Source organism: Aulostomus chinensis, chromosome 18, assembly GCF_037954235.1.
Source record: "Aulostomus chinensis isolate RoL2024-O1b breed Wild chromosome 18, RoL_Achi_v1.0, whole genome shotgun sequence".
Classification (NCBI taxonomy): Eukaryota; Metazoa; Chordata; class Actinopteri; order Syngnathiformes; family Aulostomidae; genus Aulostomus; species Aulostomus chinensis.
This window is the reverse complement of record NC_141337.1, coordinates 8,544,078-8,560,776: the sequence shown is the minus strand read 5'-3', so window position 1 is coordinate 8,560,776 and position 16,699 is coordinate 8,544,078. Positions and strand designations below refer to the sequence as shown.

The following is a 16,699-nucleotide window of genomic DNA, read 5'->3' as shown; positions in this document are numbered from 1 at the left end:
GTCCTCTGCTTGACTTTTTCTATAAATAACTACAAATAACTAACTGAAAAATACTTTTTTTCTCTCTCTTTTTCTCCCTGTCTGTCCTTTCCCCACTTTGCTTACTTTCTCTCTTTCTACTACCACAACAAAATGCGATCCGACCCCATGACCTTTCAGAACGGGGCTCTTCACCCCTGACCTGGCTTTCGAGGCGATAGTCAAAAAGCAGATCCTCAAACTCAAAGAGCCCAGTCTCAAATGTGTGGACCTTGTGGTGTCCGAGCTCACCGCGCTCGTCATGAAGTGTGCCGTTAAGGTAACCAGGGACATACCTGCTGGGAGAATGGCATGAAAAGACAAAGAGATTCCTCTTTCTCTGTAAATGTCATCCCAGTGAAACCAGTCACACCTTTGTTCCTGTGTGTCTTTACCCTCCACCCCGCATTTCTGGAAGCGTCCATTCAGATCAAGCATTGATTCTAAAATTTTAAGTGCAGCTTAAAATTCCCACCGGCCTGCTCCCATGTCCATTATTCATTTTTTTTTTGTCCTTCTCCACACCTCCACATTGCTTCCTTGCCTCCCCAACCCCCACCCCCCTGCACCAACCCAAGACCCAGCTCTATCAGATCTATCAGTCGGCAGCGCTCCTCACTGACCCACACGGCACACTGACATTCTGTTATCTGCTGAATCGGATGGAAAACAAGTGATGTGAATGGGGAGATAATACCTCAGGGCTGATATGCAGCTTCAATTGAATGTTTCCATAGCAACAGTTCTCCCCTGCCATCTTGTGGACAGAAGAAGGCTCTGCACCCTCCTCTTGTCTGAGGTTTTCTGCCGAAAAAATATCATTCCGTCACTTTTCCTTCTCATCCAGTCTTCACTAATCACAATCACAATCACAGTCGAAAAATCTACCATCAGCTCGAGATTACATTTTTTAAATTCCTCATCCCCTTAAATCTAGACATTGTTTTAAAAATTAAGCTGTTAAGACAGTGGGACTCTGTGACGGACTGGCGACCCATCCAGAGTGAACCCCGCCTCTCACCCAATGTCAGCTGGGATTTGCTCCAGCCCCCCCGCAACCCTTAACGGGTAAGCGGTATAGACAATGGATGGATGGATGGATGGAAGTAGTCGTGGGTAACTATTTTTGTAACGTCCTTCCTTGCTGATGGTAAATTTCTAATTTCCTTGTAGCAGCTGTACATTCCAAGTACCTTGGTGTGTATGTGTCGGATTGTGGTTTGTTTAGATGTGTGTGACACTATAATGTCACTTGACTCTCTTTCCCTTTTCTTTGTTCTCATCTTATTCTTACTCCTGTTTCTCTCTGGTACTTGTTGGTAAGTCTCACTAGGCTCCTGCTCACATGTCAGAGTCGGTGTTTTTGTGTTCAGCGCCGCAGTCGTTTGCTGTGTTGTCTTGTCTTCCAGCTCAATTCCTACCCCAGACTGCGAGAGGAGACTGAGAGGATCGTGACCACCCACATCAGGGAAAGAGAAGGGAAGAGCAAGGACCAGGTGAGCTGCAGGGATGTTGATTGCAGACCAGCGGCCTGTTTACCTACTTCAAGCTGAAAAAACACACCGATACCTACAATCTACAATTCCTATTCACCCTCATGACTTCAAGTGTTTATTTAGATATTGAGCTAAAACACTAATGGAACAAAGTGAAGCATTGACACTCTCGTTGGTTATTTGCCAACTCTAGATCAGTCAAAACACCTGTATTGTCCCAGTGCGGGTCAAAACTGCCACCCTCCTCTGGTTCATATTTGTTATGAAATACTTTAAAATGATAGTGTAACGTTAAAAGATAAGTTGTTCTTTTGTTGGAATTTACATACTGGGCTCAGAATAAGGGTTTCATTTACTGCTACTTATTATAATTATTATAATTATTAACATTATTATTATTATTATTATTTACATAGGGAGTTGTACATTGTTAGCATAATAAAACAGATGCTTGTGAATTACTAAGACAAATGTTCTCATTTTGTTACTGTGATCAAGCAAATTTACCAGTGAGTCTTTATTTTGGGTTTCATGATGTGGCCAAAATAGTCAACAGCAGTTGGTAATATCTGCCAGCTTCCTCTACCATTTTGTCATTATTGTGTTTTAATCACAGCAGTGAAATTGCAGTAGGAAAGCAGTTATTCTATTTCTGATGGCTAAAATATATTTGATGTTTTACTAAAATTGTATCAGTTAAAGGAAATGTTAGCTATAACAAAGAGTGCACACAAAAGACGTGCTGGACATTAACATGTTAGACATAAAAAAACGTAATTAAACAGAAAAATAGAACCTCACATCAATCATAATTGCTCCCGAGAATATTTATGAGATTAACTAAATGTCACAAAGTGGTAATCTAATTTATCTTCTTGGGAGCATTTATCTTTTTTCCTTTTGAATAAAACATTAGCACCATTGCTAAGTGTTCAGCGCTAAAAATGATTTTCTTCTGAAAAAAGCTTCTGAAGCGGCATTAACGACATTTAAAGCCTGACTAATGAGAGATTTAGATTTGGAAGCTCTGTCTCTGTTAGGGAGGGGAGACAGGCTTCATTCTAGACGTTACAACCAGAAATGTCTGAGTAAAACTCAGCAACAGCCAACAACAACCTCAGCACATCTGTAACAATATCAGACTATAGGTGTTCAGCTGGTTATGTGACATCAGATGAGAGTGATAGTTCACTGTGAAAAATTGGAAAGTCTTGTCACCTTGTGCCTTTTCTGAGCGATGTTTAATTTTGACCTTTCCACCCGAATCATAATTTTCCGCTTCTAATTAAGGTTCTGCTGCTGATTGACATTGAGTTGTCCTACATCAATACCAACCACGAGGACTTCATCGGCTTCGCTAAGTAAGTACCCCTCCTTCCTCCTTCCTTTTTCTAGCCTGACTTACAGCTGGTTGCAGGTTGCCTCAACACAGGCGTCATAATCCTAATTAAATAGATCCTGCCTGCCATCTGAGGCGTAATTGCAAGTTTGCATACTTACAGAGGTGCAGCCCCGTAATCCTTTAACGCCCAGCCACCAATACGCTCAGCTGTGGATTTCACAACTTTACATTCGCAGCCATAATTGGCCACATGTTGCATAAGTGTGATTATGCACGTCAGTGAATGAGCATGTGTCTCGGGGGGGGTATAGTAGTCACCGGTATTCCCCTATATTCCCCACCGCATGCAGTAAAACCGCTTCCAAAAATCAGCAATGTCGCAGCTAAACTTCTTGTATGGGAGTGTTGCTGTGTGTTCCATAGAAGAGCTTACACACCACAATTGACTGCAGACTCATAGTTGCTGTTGTGCCAACTAACTTGTAAAAGTGCGAAGCCCTCCCTCTTTTTTGTGGGAGAATTTTGAAGTGGTTTCGACTTGGTGGTTGACTCTTCATAGTAGCTGAGTGCAGTTCGCTGTTTGTTTCACGTAGTGACAGAGCGAGCCCGACCCTGCCTTGCATCTGCATGGCGAGTGGATTCCCGTTGATGTGGTGGAGGTCAGCTAGGGTTCTTTTAACGGTTCTTATGACATCACTTTCAGTCTTGACTACAGAAGGCTGGATGATGGTAGCCCCCCAGGGTACGGCAACAACAGGTGGGCTGACAGCAAGGATGTTTGTGTGTGAGATAGTTTGACCCTCGTGTTGGTGTTCACGAAGGTCCTCTTTCACCCTCATGTATGTGTGTAATAGTACACTGGTAGTTCTAACACGCTCCCAACAAAAGTTTTTTCCCCCCCAAAAAGTGGATTAAACGCTTTGAATGTTATTTGAATTGAAGTGACATGAATGATTTGCTTGTGTTGTGTTTGATGTGGCGCTCATTGTCTTTTCTGTCCATTTTCCTAATAACAGTGCCCAGCAGAGGAACACAGCTGCAAACAAGAAGAGGGCCATACCCAACCAGGTAGCTTTCATCACACAGCTCAGGCCTTCACACTAATGCCAGATTTAATCTCCCTTGACTGATACTTCCCATTAGCAGCCCATTAATTACTAGATACATACCTGACTGTAGCACTGATCCAGGCTGTTAACCTACGTCCCCCCATGTAAAAGTTAACGGTACCTCCTTTGTAATCACTGTAACTGGACTTCCTGTCTTATATGGTCTAATATTTAGCTGAGTTCCCATGTGTGTTGGTTAGATCCCGCTTAACTTTGAATTTCATCGTGAAGAGAGTTGCCGTAGTGAATTTAGAGACCCCCGCCTCTCTGCTTTTCTGAAACCACCACTGGGTTTTATGGCTATTAATAATGGCTGTTCGCATGTGACCCAGGCATGTCATTCTGCTGCAAAGCCTTTAATCGCTTAATTATTTTTGTTTTATTACCTCCCCATTAACTCACAAGCATCTTTTTTGATTGAAATTCAGAATATGCATGTACTTAGAGACTGAGTAACGAGTATGTCATAACCAAATTGTGGTATACTTGAAATAATTCTAATTGCATGTAACTCTCTTGCTCTCTCTCTCTCTCTCTCTCTCTCTCTCTCTCTCTCTCCTCTCCCTCTTTCTCTCTCTCTTTTTCTCTGTCCCTCCCACTTCTCCATTTTTCTCTGGTGGAATTTTTACGTCCTTTTTCAACCTGTTTCTGCTTCCTTTCACCTTTTTTCATTCAACTTTTTCTTGGAATTTTCATTTTCATCCCTCCACATTCCACTTCTCTCCTTCCAATCCCTCAACTTCCACCCTTTCCCCCTTCCTCTTTCTCCCTCTCCCCCTCCTTTCATCATTCCTTCATCTTTGCTTGCTTGCTTTTTCATTTCTTTTGGCTATGATTTTATACTACCTACCACCCCCACCCCCTTCCCCTCCCCCTTTTACTGTAATTTCCCCTCCCGTCCCCATTACCACAGGGTGAGATTCTGGTAAGTACTCCACAGATATAAACCACATCTTGCCAGGGGGCAGCGGGGGTAGACCGTATAGACAAACTGAGGCCATCACACAGGTCAGCTGACTACTAAATGTGGTTAGGACGAGAAAGAAAGACTGCTGCCACGTGATGAGGATAAAAAAAAAACAACAACTCCTGTCACCATACTGAGCTGTTCTACCCCTCTGCAGCTTGGCAAACTTGGAGAATCTTTGGAGGAGAAGGTAGAGTCTCCAGACTGACTGTCCAAGCATCATCACACAGTTTCCAGTAATTTGGAACTGTTTTTATTTTTAACTATAACATAAAGCCTTTGTTCTCTTAATTCTGGGTTTCAGGTTAACAAGACAGTAATTGTCTAAAATTATAATATCTGGAATGTTACTAACATTATACCTTTTCACAACAAAATCCAGATATGAATGTTTTGGCTCAAGGTTGGCTCAACAGATTTGTGGGAATTATGCCATGTTCTATATGAAAGCCGATAGAGATGGAAGGGGGGGGGGGGGGCAGTGCAGGGAAACCTGCCACCAATGACCGCAGATGGCGTCAGTTCTCTTTGGGTTCATTCCTCTGCTGCCGCCTCAGGCACGGTGACCCAAAGGTTTTCCTTGTGAGATTGAGCATAAACGTCGTTGGGAGGGTCAAATCAACAACACACATACATTTCTGATTGATTTTTTTTTTATATAGTATTAATTACATGTCAACATAACTTCTTACTGAAAAGACATTCATATCTAATTTGATGCAGACCACCCAAAGATAACATTTTTAGATGTGTATTTATATTCAGGGCTGATCTTTATTGTCTATAATGGAGGAAATGTTTTGTTTTTTCAGATGAATTGAAATGAATTTTTCCGTCAAGACAAACTTATGTTGGCATGTTTCATTCTAATCATATATATTCTTAGATTTTTTCCTTTTCTTTTTTTGCTCTGAATCAAAGATGAACTCTTAACGTGATTCATTCATATTTTGCATGACTGAAATTCACAGAAACGAGTCTCAAGTTTAAGGACCGTTGCTCGTCGCTCACAAACAAAAGCATCATCTGTGACAACCTTGCATCCCATTGTTCCTTCATTCTAAATGTCAACTTGGTTATAACACCCTTAACTGACTGTTACGCTGGGGAAAGAAACTTTTCCTTGTTTCTGAAAAGTTAAAGTAATTTCCTCGCCAAGGCAAACTGCCCGTTCACTTCTTATGTTCCTGCCTTCCCTCCCATGTTTATGTTGGCGCTACTAAACCATAGAACACTTTTTCCCCCCATAACTTACTCCAGTCCTCTGCTGGATGAAGAGGGAGTGCAGAAGAGCACACTTAAGAGATACTTTCTCCATTTATATTTGAAATGAATGGAGGAAGCACTAGCCTATTAATCTCAGTGATTCATTTACCTCCCTCTCCATCTTGAGAGTTTTACTTTGTAAATTTCTCTTCCTCAGTGAACTCTACTAACTATCCATCTAGCCTCCGCAATAAATCTCTGTCACTGCTTGTCTTTTACACTCACCTCCTACAGACTTAATCAGGTATCTGTTATCGCCGAATATGAGGAACTATTAACCCCACTAACACTGCTTCCTTCTCTTCAAATGTCAGCTCATACATAGGCTAGCTTCTACTGACCTGCTGACACTAACATACCACCGTCGACCCCTCGGTCTTCCACTCGTTGTTGAGACTGGAATGGTCTGAACGCCATCTGGTCCTGTTTGTTTGATTAAGGATTCCTTTTTTCTGTAGAGTGAAATGAGGGGACTTCATCTCGCCTCATTTTCAGCTAAACATTTGATGCTTTTGTACACATGTTGTCATATGTGTTTACTGTGCATGTAATACTGGCACATGCTGCTCAGTTAGCTTCTCATAATGTACGTGTCTGTCTCTTAGTCCGTCTCTAATTAACATGAAACTGATTAAGATAGCGAATAGCCAAAATGACAGTGACCCAGCAGGTAAGTGGGTAAGATTTTATTAGTGCCGGTCAGAATTCATACAGCTTTCACGTCGCCAGTGTCTTAAGTGGGACTGATAAATTTGCCTTTCTTCCATCCTCCTGGTACCCCTCCATCCCTATTGCCCTTGTCTCTTTCTCTTCTACCTCTTCTACTTGCTGTGCAGGTGATCAGGAAAGGCTGGCTAACCATCAACATCAGCATCATGAAAGGCGGCTCCAAGGAGTACTGGTTTGTTCTGACTGCCGAGTCTCTGTCCTGGTACAAAGACGAGGAGGTGAGGGGCACCACACTACACGATGTCTTCGTCCATGCTAGTTGGAGGTGTGTGTGTCCCAGCCCAGCCTAACCAATGTGCAGACTACTGTTCAGCTGTAGCCTGATGAACAGGTAGTCTGAACACTGGGCAGGCGGGGGGGTGAGGTGGACTCAGATGGGTGGAAGGGCCCTGAGGTCATTGTGGCTGCCGGTTGCTACAGTAGGACAAGAGGGCACAGAGAGCAAACATTACCTTTGTGAAACATTTGAAAACAACTCTCAAATTATGGACACAGTTGTTCATATTTCTACCTCTGATTCTCCACATGCCATTTGTCTCCTTTTAGATAAAGCTGCTTCTTTATAATGTTGCTTTCATAAGAGTCCGACAAATTAATTTAGACGTTGTTGGACTCTGCTCCTTTATGGCTAAATAACTACAGTATGTACACCACAGACTCAGCTCTATATTGAGTTTTAGACTTTTTCAAAGGTCTTATCTGCACAACCTACCGCATTTTGTGTGCAAGTCTGTGCACTCATGGATAAAACTAGTTCAGTTGATTACTTCATGTTAAACCCTACAGGAAAAGTCCATTAAATAATTTGCCGTACTCACTGTTTCATCAGCTTCCCAAGGCCTCTGTCGTATCCATTCCTAGAGTCAAGTAAGAAATATCGCCTAATTCACTCCAGGGCTCATTGTGCCTGAACACCAAGTGAAAAACGGCGTAGTTCGGCTGCTTTTAGCGAAAATGCAAAGGGGGGAGAAAGAGAACCAGAGCGGGAGGATGGTGGAGGCAAACTGACGTGGCAGGCGGGCTGAAATGTTCCAGCCGGGATCTGACTTTGGAATTTGCAGGAAATCGTACTGGGTTACGGGGGCCGAGGGGGGGTGTGATTGTGTGTGTTCAAGTGTGCGTGCGTGTGTGTGTGTTTGTGTGTGTGTGTTTGTGCGCTCTTCCACATGAGTCTCTGTGTCTATTTAGTGTTTGGGCTGTTGGTAAGATATTTGAGTGTCTGCTTTTATACACTCTCAAATCACATAATGTGTTTGTTTGATTTGTTCAGGCTCATGTATGTTGGTTTGACTTTGCACGTGCAGAGAAGTGTTTGACCGTGTGTGTGTGTGTGTGTGTGTGTGTGTGTGTGGTCAAGGCTGGAGATTGTGTGCAGCTGAGTGATGTAACCGTTGGGCCTGCGCCACTCTCTGTGTTAGTGCAGACATAAACGCTTCCAGATGTCTCTGCTCACCAGTGAAAGCTGGCACCCCATCCCACCCCCCCACTCCCTCCAAGAACTTTCTCATGCTCCTCCTTTTCTTCCTCTCCTCCTCCTCCTCCTCCTCTCCCTCATTGTGAGTGAACAGAAGAAATACATACCATCATGAAAAATCTTTGGTGGAGACACATATTTATCTCCATTAGCAAAACTCCCAGCACATATTACACCTTTTATTGCATGTTGCAGGGTTGTTCTTGAGATTAAAAGCATATTTTTGCATGTTTGTGATATGTCTGCTTCAACATTCTTTCTTCTGCTAGGAAAAAGAGAAGAAGTATATGCTGCCCCTGGATAATCTGAAGATCAGAGATGTGGAAAAAGGCTTCATGTCCACAAAGCACATCTTTGCGATCTTCAACACCGAGCAGAGGTCAGGGTTGCGCTGTTAATGGACACACAGGGACCTTATTTGTGTGCATGAGTTTCCTTGTTTGCTGTTTGAGCCCACACAAGCGCACTTGTTAGCCTCTTTGTCTTATCTATATAGGAACGTGTACAAGGATCTTCGCCAAATTGAGCTAGCATGTGATTCTCAAGAGGATGTGGACAGCTGGAAAGCCTCCTTCCTGAGGGCAGGGGTTTATCCAGAGAAGGACCAGGTAGGAGGGACTTAATTGAGCTGCCAAATCAGCAAATATTACTTTCCTCATAGTCACATGCACCTCTGCTGTGCAGTGCTGCACACATGGGACTGTCGTCTTTGCTTTTTATTGTAGAAGCAACTATGGATACATCCTCTGTGAGTGTGTGTATATGTGTGTGTGTGTTGGCGTCCCCAGACGGAGAATGAAGAGGCTGCCCCCGCAGACACGTTCTCTATGGACCCTCAGTTGGAGCGGCAGGTGGAAACAATTCGCAACCTGGTGGATTCATACATCGGCATAATTAACAAATCCATCAGAGACCTGGTGCCCAAGACCATCATGCATCTCATGATCAACAGTGTGAGTACAACAAGTCCATTTACTATTAAATGTGGAGGCTGTGAAAATGCCACTCAACCACCATAACCCTAATCAGAGCATATTGTAATCCTTTGTGCTTCCACACCTACGCACTCAATAGGATATTTTTGTAAAGTTATGCAAACCAGTGTGCATGAATGCGAGGCGTATTATTGTCACCATTATCCAGCAAGACCAACACGGTCGTGAATCTGTGCGATATCTAATAATCATCCCGCTGCATGAGGTGGCTGCAGCAGACTGACTCCACATCTCATCCTTCATTGATGAAAGTCACCATCTTTTCCTCCGTCCAGGCGAAAGACTTCATCCACTCAGAGCTGCTGGCCTACCTCTACTCATCCGGGGACCAGAACAGTCTCATGGAGGAGTCAGCTGATCAGGCCCAGCGGAGAGATGAAATGTTGCGCATGTATCATGCACTCAAGGAGGCACTGCACATTATTGGTGACATCACTACCAACACCATCACCACCCCTGTTCCCCCGCCTGTAAATGACAGCTGGCTCCAGGAGAGCAGGTGAGATGAAAGATCCTTAGAGGTCACGTCACATCACGAGGGCAGAAAAAGTGGGAAAACCAACATTTTTAAAAGTACTGCTTGTCACCTCACTTTAATGTGGTCTCATGTCCTCCTCTTAGCCCGACACCCCAGCGAAGGCCACCTCCTGCAGCGGCCCCACCCCCCACCCGCCCACATGGTGTCCGGGGCCCGACACCTGGACCGCCCTTGAACCCCTCCCCTGCCTTCGGTGCCCCTCCGATCCCCTCCCGCCCCGGTCCACCCACCAGTGCCTTCAACAGCATCCAGGATCCCTTCAGTGCACCTCCACAGATCCCCTCCCGGCCGGCCCGTGTCCCCCCCGGTGTTCCCAGGTATGACTTGTTACTTGAGTCCATATTTTTTCTCTTCTTGAACTACATTTTGTAATGAAATCTTTTCAAGAGTTACAGGCATCGTTTCACATCTCTCTCCCTCCCTCCTTCCCCTATCTTTATCTTCCCACTTTTCTCCATTGGGTTGTTTTGGTTTCCTCTCTCTCCGTTTCTCTCTCTCTCTCTCTCTCCCTCTCTCTCTCTCTCTCTCTCTCTCTCACTCTCTCTCCCTCTCCCTCTCCCTTTGTGAGCATGTCTCACTCCTGTCCTGTATCTTCTGTCCTCGTTGCAGCCGAAGACCCCCTGGTGCTCCTTCTCACCGGCCCACCATTATCCGCCCTGCTGAGCCTTCCCTGCTAGACTAGACCTGTGGCCAAGCCCACCTACTTGTGTGCAGTCTGTGTGCAGGTACACACGTGTACCTGCACACTAGAGGCTGAGGGCGGGAGTGCGGGGGGGGGGGGGGGGCAGACTGGTAAAGAGGTGCATGAGTTGCACTGTCCAGCCGTAATAATATGTCTCTTAAAGCGACGTTAATAAGCTGCTAATATTGTTTCCATTTGTGCACATGGATGAAAAAAAAGCCCTTTAACCACTTGAAGATTTAAAAAAAAAAGAACACCAGCTGATACATTTAGCTTTACCAACCAGCTAAATTCAGCTCAAGAGCCTTTTTGTGTTGTGATATCTGGTTTACGTCCGCTAAGTTGCCCTGTGGACGCTCATCAAATAACTTATTAACTGTTAGCGGCTGGCTTACCTCTCCCCCCGCTCCCCCTCTCCCGTTGGCGCAGGCCCTCCAGTCTAGATGCTCTCAACCTGTCGTTAATGGTGTACTGGGTTTTCATCTCCTAACTGATTTTCAAACTGAAAGACAAAAGCTTGTCGTCACTGTCAACGTTCTTTGTGGTGGCGTCGATCACATTTGTTTTCCTTGTGTTATTTTCATTTGAGCGACTAGGTCCTTTTTTTTTCTTCTTCTTCTTTGATTTTTAAAATTTTTTTTTTTCGAAGGACTGACAAAAATGTAGCTTTAAATGTCCTAATCAGAGCAGAAACAAAACATGAAAAGCCACAGGGAGACTTAGAGCGCTCTCCCTCTTCATAATCCCTCAATAATGAAAAGATGCCAGATGATAATCCCAGCACTTCTAAACCACCTAGCCTTACTAAGTACCGCTCCTAACGAGGACGTCGTAGGCTGTTACAACACTATGCATGAAAACCCAGGAAATGGAGAGAGACGGTCTCTCTCTTTCTCTCACTCTCACTCTCTCTCTCTCCCTCACTTTGCGCTAATTCTGAGTTAAAACCTTGGATTTTAATCCCTTCGATTTTAGTTGAAACCCACTGAGGCCTTTTCGGGGGGGGGGGGCGACTTTGTTCATTCCTGGATTATTTCTATTCATACAGAAAAGAGCACACAGTACAGTTTTCCTCTCAGAGAGGATCGGCTGTGACTTGGGTTAGGGTGTGTAGATTGAGGGGAGATTCTAGAGAACGATGACAGTCTAGCACGGATGGCGCATCTCTTTCTAGCGTAGTCATGTAGCTTTTGGCTATCTGCTTCCATGCTTCAACGATAATTGTAAATATGTGGCCTGTACTGAGGGAGGTAGCACTTGTATCTTATTTTATAGTTGGGGGGGGGGGGGGGGGGGTTGACAACAAAAATTATAATCAAAGCCCGACATGTTATGATGGATCTGCAGTCATATTAAAGGAAGCACTAACATTGTCATTTCATGCAATTATTAACATGCGGGGGGGGGGGATGTCTTCTTGATGCATTATTTATAACCTGGGCATTTGTCATCAGTTTTAATGTTTTGTATCAACTCAACTACTCACCCGCCCGCCCCCCTCTTCATCTCATCCCAGACTGTTATTTCAGGTTCACCTCCAGGGTTTTATGTTGAGAAGACACTGTTGGGGGGGGGGGGGGGGGGGGGGGCTTGATATACAACTGTCATTATTTGCTAATTGATATCTTGTGATTGCTTTGTGGGGGTATTTGACCATATAAAAACAAGTTGCTCTTTTTAAAGGAAACAAAACCAAATCAGGGTAAGGAAGTGACACGGGGCTCCTTTCTTTTTGGTTTGATCAGTAGGGGTGGTGGTGGTGGTGGGAGTTTTAGCGTATGAAGGCACATCCTGTCGAGGGAAAGTTTGACTTTTTTAAAGAAGATAGAAACTCATCCGACCTTGACGAGAAAAAGAACCGAAGGAATTCAGAACTGTTCCCTAACCACAAAACTCTTGAGACAGAATGTGCTTTTGCTTTCCTGGCATTTCTCTGCAGGTCTGGCTCTCGGTGACAGTTCCAAAATGATGAAAACACGTTTTTAATATGAATATTTAGATTACAAATAAATTGGTGATATTCCCTTGTCGTAATCGGGTAACTGTTGACTCAAGCCAGCCTCTGAGAAACCCAGACTGTAACACACTAGGTTGCAAATCCTTTTTCCCTCCTTTGTCTGGATCTCGTGGAAAAGTGTTGGAAACCACCCTGGAACAAAAAAAAACTTACTTTTTTTGTTTTGCGAACCCTTGTCAAGTGCCTCTGTAGCAATCAATTGAATTTTGAATAAACAAGATGATTTGATTTTAGAACGGAACGTAAATAAAGAGGTGTTGTGTACAATAAAGGGACTGGCTCTGGTGGTTGGTGTCTCCTTGTGTCCTGTGTTGAACCACTCTCTCCTCTCCCGGAACATAGCTCCCCTTCCTGGTTGCTCTTTTCTCACTCTTCTGTCTGCATCTAAGTTAAATGACAGGTGGCAAATGTTTCCATGGCAACCTTCCATTGGAATTCTGTTTACCTGAAGTAAACAGTAGTAGCTGTGTACTCTTGACACTGGATATATGATGCCTTAGAAAAATATCTGGTCAAAGTAGCTGCAGAATAAACTCAGGTTTCTGATGAGCCAGTCAGGGCCGAGGATGAGTCCATCCCCCTCGCGTAGTCGTGCATGTCTGTGTGCTGTTCAGTGAGAGATTAATGCTGGCTGATTGTTCTCGAACAGGCGTCCGGCTCCTCGCCGAAATCAGTGGTGACCTCAACCAGCCTGCCTCGGACATGAAATGCCCATAATCCACAACAACAGGAGCAGAACAGAAGAAGAACTGCACATCTTAGTCTCAGCTCACACTGCGTTCAGAAAACTCTCATTGTTGATCTCTTAATTCTGTCAGTAAAACCGTTACACAGGTATTAAAACTTGAAAGCAAAGCTAAGTTATTTCTTCAGTGAATGTTGTCTAACACAGTTTAGAGCACCGCAATGTTTTCATGTTTCCAATGAGTCAAAAATCTGGTACGTGATTAATACCACAAATCAAATACAGATGCATTTAACTTTCTACAAAAATTGATGAATGACTCAGCATGGAGACACTGGATGTCTGGTACAGAAAACTTGTTATTTTTCTTCTACGGAAAATTTAGAATGCCTGAGTAAGAACAAAACCAAAGCAGTTCAGTCCTCGGTTGCTTTAATAATTTGCTTTTTGCATTCGACTGCATTAGATTTAGATTTTCTTTGAGCATTCAAAATTATCACCATGAGCTGCTGTGTATAATTTAGCCCAATGTCAGTGCAATAAACAAAGCTAAGTTGCTATCATATTTCAACTTCACATGCAGAAACTGATCGGGTAAATTGTAATAATTTTTTTTTTAATCAGTAATATTAAAATTTTTTGTTAATAATACACCGCACACCCATAAATGTTCATGTGAGATTTAAGGTGAAATAAAACAACGTTCCAGAGTGACAGCTGTGCTTTTTATCATTTGAGTCATTAAATCAATGACATATCAGTGCTGCAAGTATATTAATTCTATCTGTGCTTAGGAATACAGTACAGTACAATGATGGCTTTGATGTGGCAATTTCTCACAAAAACAACAACGAGTGAGTTTCCCAGGGTATGACCAGTCAAACGTGTAAACCATCTCTTAAGGTTTTGCTCACAGCAGCTGACACTTTCACACGTTTCAGGGGTTTCAAAGATGCTTCAAACATACACATCTTTGCCTCTGGCGGCAGGAAGGAAGCAGTCCTACGTGCAGACCCGCTTGTTACCATCAAAGAGGCATCGAAGGGTGTAAATCTGGGTGGCAGAAACAGCAATCATGACAAGTAGGTTGATGCAGGACCAGAAAGAAATCCGCCACAGGTTGCTCTCCAGAAGGTAGCGGTCCCTCGCTTCAAAGGATCTCAATGCCGTCTGCAGCTGACGACTTCTCTCCAGGTGATGGTACACAGAATCCATCCTGGCCTGGAGGAAGAGGAGAATGTCAGACTGAAAATCAGCAGGGATCAGTTTCAGATCTTGGCTGCAGCAGATGTGCTCCTCTCACCCTGATGTCCTCTAGTTTGTACTCCACCATGTCTGTCACGGCCAAACCTGCCCATTCGGCTTGGGCTCCAGCTGCAGCACTCGGACTGATAATAATCACCTCAAAGAAGACCATCTTCACCGATAGTTTACTGAAAGTGTTGTCGAAACACAAGCGGTAGTCTCCGTCCTCGGTGGGGTTCACGCTGCAGGAGGAAAATTTTCACACATGAAATGATTCAATGGATTGAAATTATTTTTCTGGAGTATCCTTGAACTAAGATTACTGCCTCGCGCCAGCCAGTCCAGCTGCAGGGCAACTGAATATGGCCAGAAAGTGTTTTTTTCCCCCCAGAATATTATTTCACACTGAATTTGACCTTTGACCTTTTGGATATAACCGTCCTAACTTCATCATTTCATGCTTTTTAGACATTTGAGTGGAATTTTGTCAGGGTTAAAAGCGTGTAAATACTAGAGTCATGTTGGAGTTCTGAAATCAGTTTTTCCAAGGACGTTTGTATTTTGGGTTTAAAATCATGGCTGTAATAAGTATAATTGATCCAAGACAAAGACAGGCGCTGAGCTGTGAGGTGACCTACACGTGGATGCTGTCAGATCTCCTGAAGTCAGACGCCAGCCGGTGGCCAGTGGGCGAAAAGAGGGTAAAACCAACATCCAGACCCGAGCCAGCTATCACCTGTGAGTGCAACACAGATGTGAGACTGAGCGGCGCGGTTCACAACTCAACCTTGAATCAAATCATCCACATGAAAGCACTCTGATATTCAAAATGAATCCTTAACATTTGAGCAACAGCGGTTCACTTCCTCGAGGTTTTGTGTTCTATCCCCAGCTTCAGAGGTTCAATAACTGAATGAGTTTAACCTTCCAGACAAGAACTTCTTCAATGAAAATCCGACTAAAACTGTTCATCGACTGGCCTTTTAAGATTTCACCAATTAAAATTGACTGCAATAATTCTGAAATGTCTGGAAGGTTTGTCGACTATATTCACACTAAAACTAACAATAATCCCCATCCAGCTGACAATGATTTGCATACATGTTTTTAGATGTTTGATGAATATTGTATTAAAATTATCAAAATCGAACGCCTGAAGAGGCACATACAGGCAAACCGCAAAGACTTACGATCAGTTTCTTCTCTAAACTAGATTTGATTTGACCTAAATAACATTAGAACACTCAGACATTTAATCATCATGACATGATTTGATGAACTAGAAGGTGCTGGGAGAATCAGCCGAACCCTATGAAAAAAAATCAACCTCTACGAACAGCACTGTGCTGCCTGAGCTCAGTTGTGGGTCGGTAGAGGTGCAGGTGAAGGTTTGAGATGACAATCAGATACGTGTGTGTAAGACCTCCCCATGTGTGCAGCAGCCGTCATGTGTCACCACTGTCTTGCAGCTGCCAGCAGCCCAGGTGAAGCAAAGCAAAGTTCAGTAAAGTGAGGTAACAGGTGTGATCTGGCAGGTGCAAAACTGACCCAAAAAAAAATGATGTGTTTGTACTTGTTGAATGACATGCATTCATAATTCATACTGATAGCCAATCATTAGATGTAAGCACACGTCATCTTGAAAATCGAATCATTCTAGCCCCAAGTTTCAGTTGCTGTACATGCACGGGTATCAACAACAACAGCAGTAGCCTGTTTCTTGTCTCTCTCCATAGGAGAGCAAAGTCCAGCACTTGTTGATTGGTGGGAGATGATTTCATGAAACTCTTCAAACTTTAAATGAAACAACACACAATCACAGAAAGATAGAGAGAATATTTACTTTGTATTCAACTTCCATGATGCCATTCCTCGCTGTGGTCTGATAAAAACACTCCTTACCGCCAGCAGGTAACAGAAAGGTGAATGCCATGTTTTTGCTTTGTCCCAAAGTCGAACTCACAGTCAGAGTCAAACATGCCAGCAAACCGAGCTGTGCAGACACTTTCTTCATCCTCCAGTTCCAGGAAATATTCCATTTACTCCACTTGTTCCAGCTTTGAGTGATTTTATGCTGAGTCAAACATGCTAAAGCTTCCCTGACTAGAGCTGAATGACTGGAGCCACTATCTGAGA

General features: G+C 43.6%; 2 protein-coding genes across 8 annotated transcripts in view; one reads left to right on the top strand and one right to left on the bottom strand.

Moving 5' to 3' along the window:
• Positions 1-14,032, top strand: part of dnm2a (dynamin 2a) — a 27,318-nt gene extending 13,286 nt beyond the window's left edge. Inside the window, exons 10-20 of one of the 7 annotated variants that reach the window (XM_086186358.1) lie at positions 1,428-1,514; positions 2,805-2,875; positions 3,873-3,924; positions 5,090-5,122; positions 7,035-7,145; positions 8,671-8,780; positions 8,898-9,009; positions 9,190-9,354; positions 9,672-9,895; positions 10,018-10,251; positions 13,283-14,032. In XM_086186358.1, coding sequence (XP_086042484.1) covers positions 1,428-1,514; positions 2,805-2,875; positions 3,873-3,924; positions 5,090-5,122; positions 7,035-7,145; positions 8,671-8,780; positions 8,898-9,009; positions 9,190-9,354; positions 9,672-9,895; positions 10,018-10,251; positions 13,283-13,313 — 1,230 coding nt within the window. In that variant the 3' untranslated portion in view covers positions 13,314-14,032. Of the gene's footprint in view, positions 1-1,427; positions 1,515-2,804; positions 2,876-3,872; positions 3,925-4,878; positions 4,891-5,089; positions 5,123-7,034; positions 7,146-8,670; positions 8,781-8,897; positions 9,010-9,189; positions 9,355-9,671; positions 9,896-10,017; positions 10,252-10,543; positions 11,900-13,282 lie in introns of those variants that run through there. The other 6 variants (XM_086186354.1, XM_086186356.1, XM_086186359.1 and 3 more) reach the window with 6 other exon arrangements.
• tmed1a (transmembrane p24 trafficking protein 1a) lies at positions 13,817-16,699 on the bottom strand. The gene is made up of 4 exons (XM_086186362.1): positions 16,407-16,699; positions 15,202-15,299; positions 14,622-14,805; positions 13,817-14,539 (listed from the first exon to the last, which is right to left on the bottom strand). The coding sequence occupies exons 1-4, from the start codon at positions 16,575-16,577 to the stop codon at positions 14,321-14,323; spliced, it is 672 nt and encodes a 223-aa protein (XP_086042488.1). The 5' UTR covers positions 16,578-16,699; the 3' UTR covers positions 13,817-14,320.

What these genes read in the sequence shown, in the direction of transcription:
- tmed1a (XM_086186362.1), bottom strand. Translation starts at nt 16,577, where the DNA reads ATGAAGAAAGTGTCTGCACAGCTCGGTTTGCTGGCATGTTTGACTCTG. An exon ending in TCATGGAAGTTGAATACAAA is followed by an intron (nt 15,300 to 16,406) that starts GTAAATATTCTC and finishes TTGCACTCACAG; the next exon opens with GTGATAGCTGGCTCGGGTCT. An exon ending in ACAAACTAGAGGACATCAGG is followed by an intron (nt 14,540 to 14,621) that starts GTGAGAGGAGCA and finishes CTCTTCCTCCAG; the next exon opens with GCCAGGATGGATTCTGTGTA.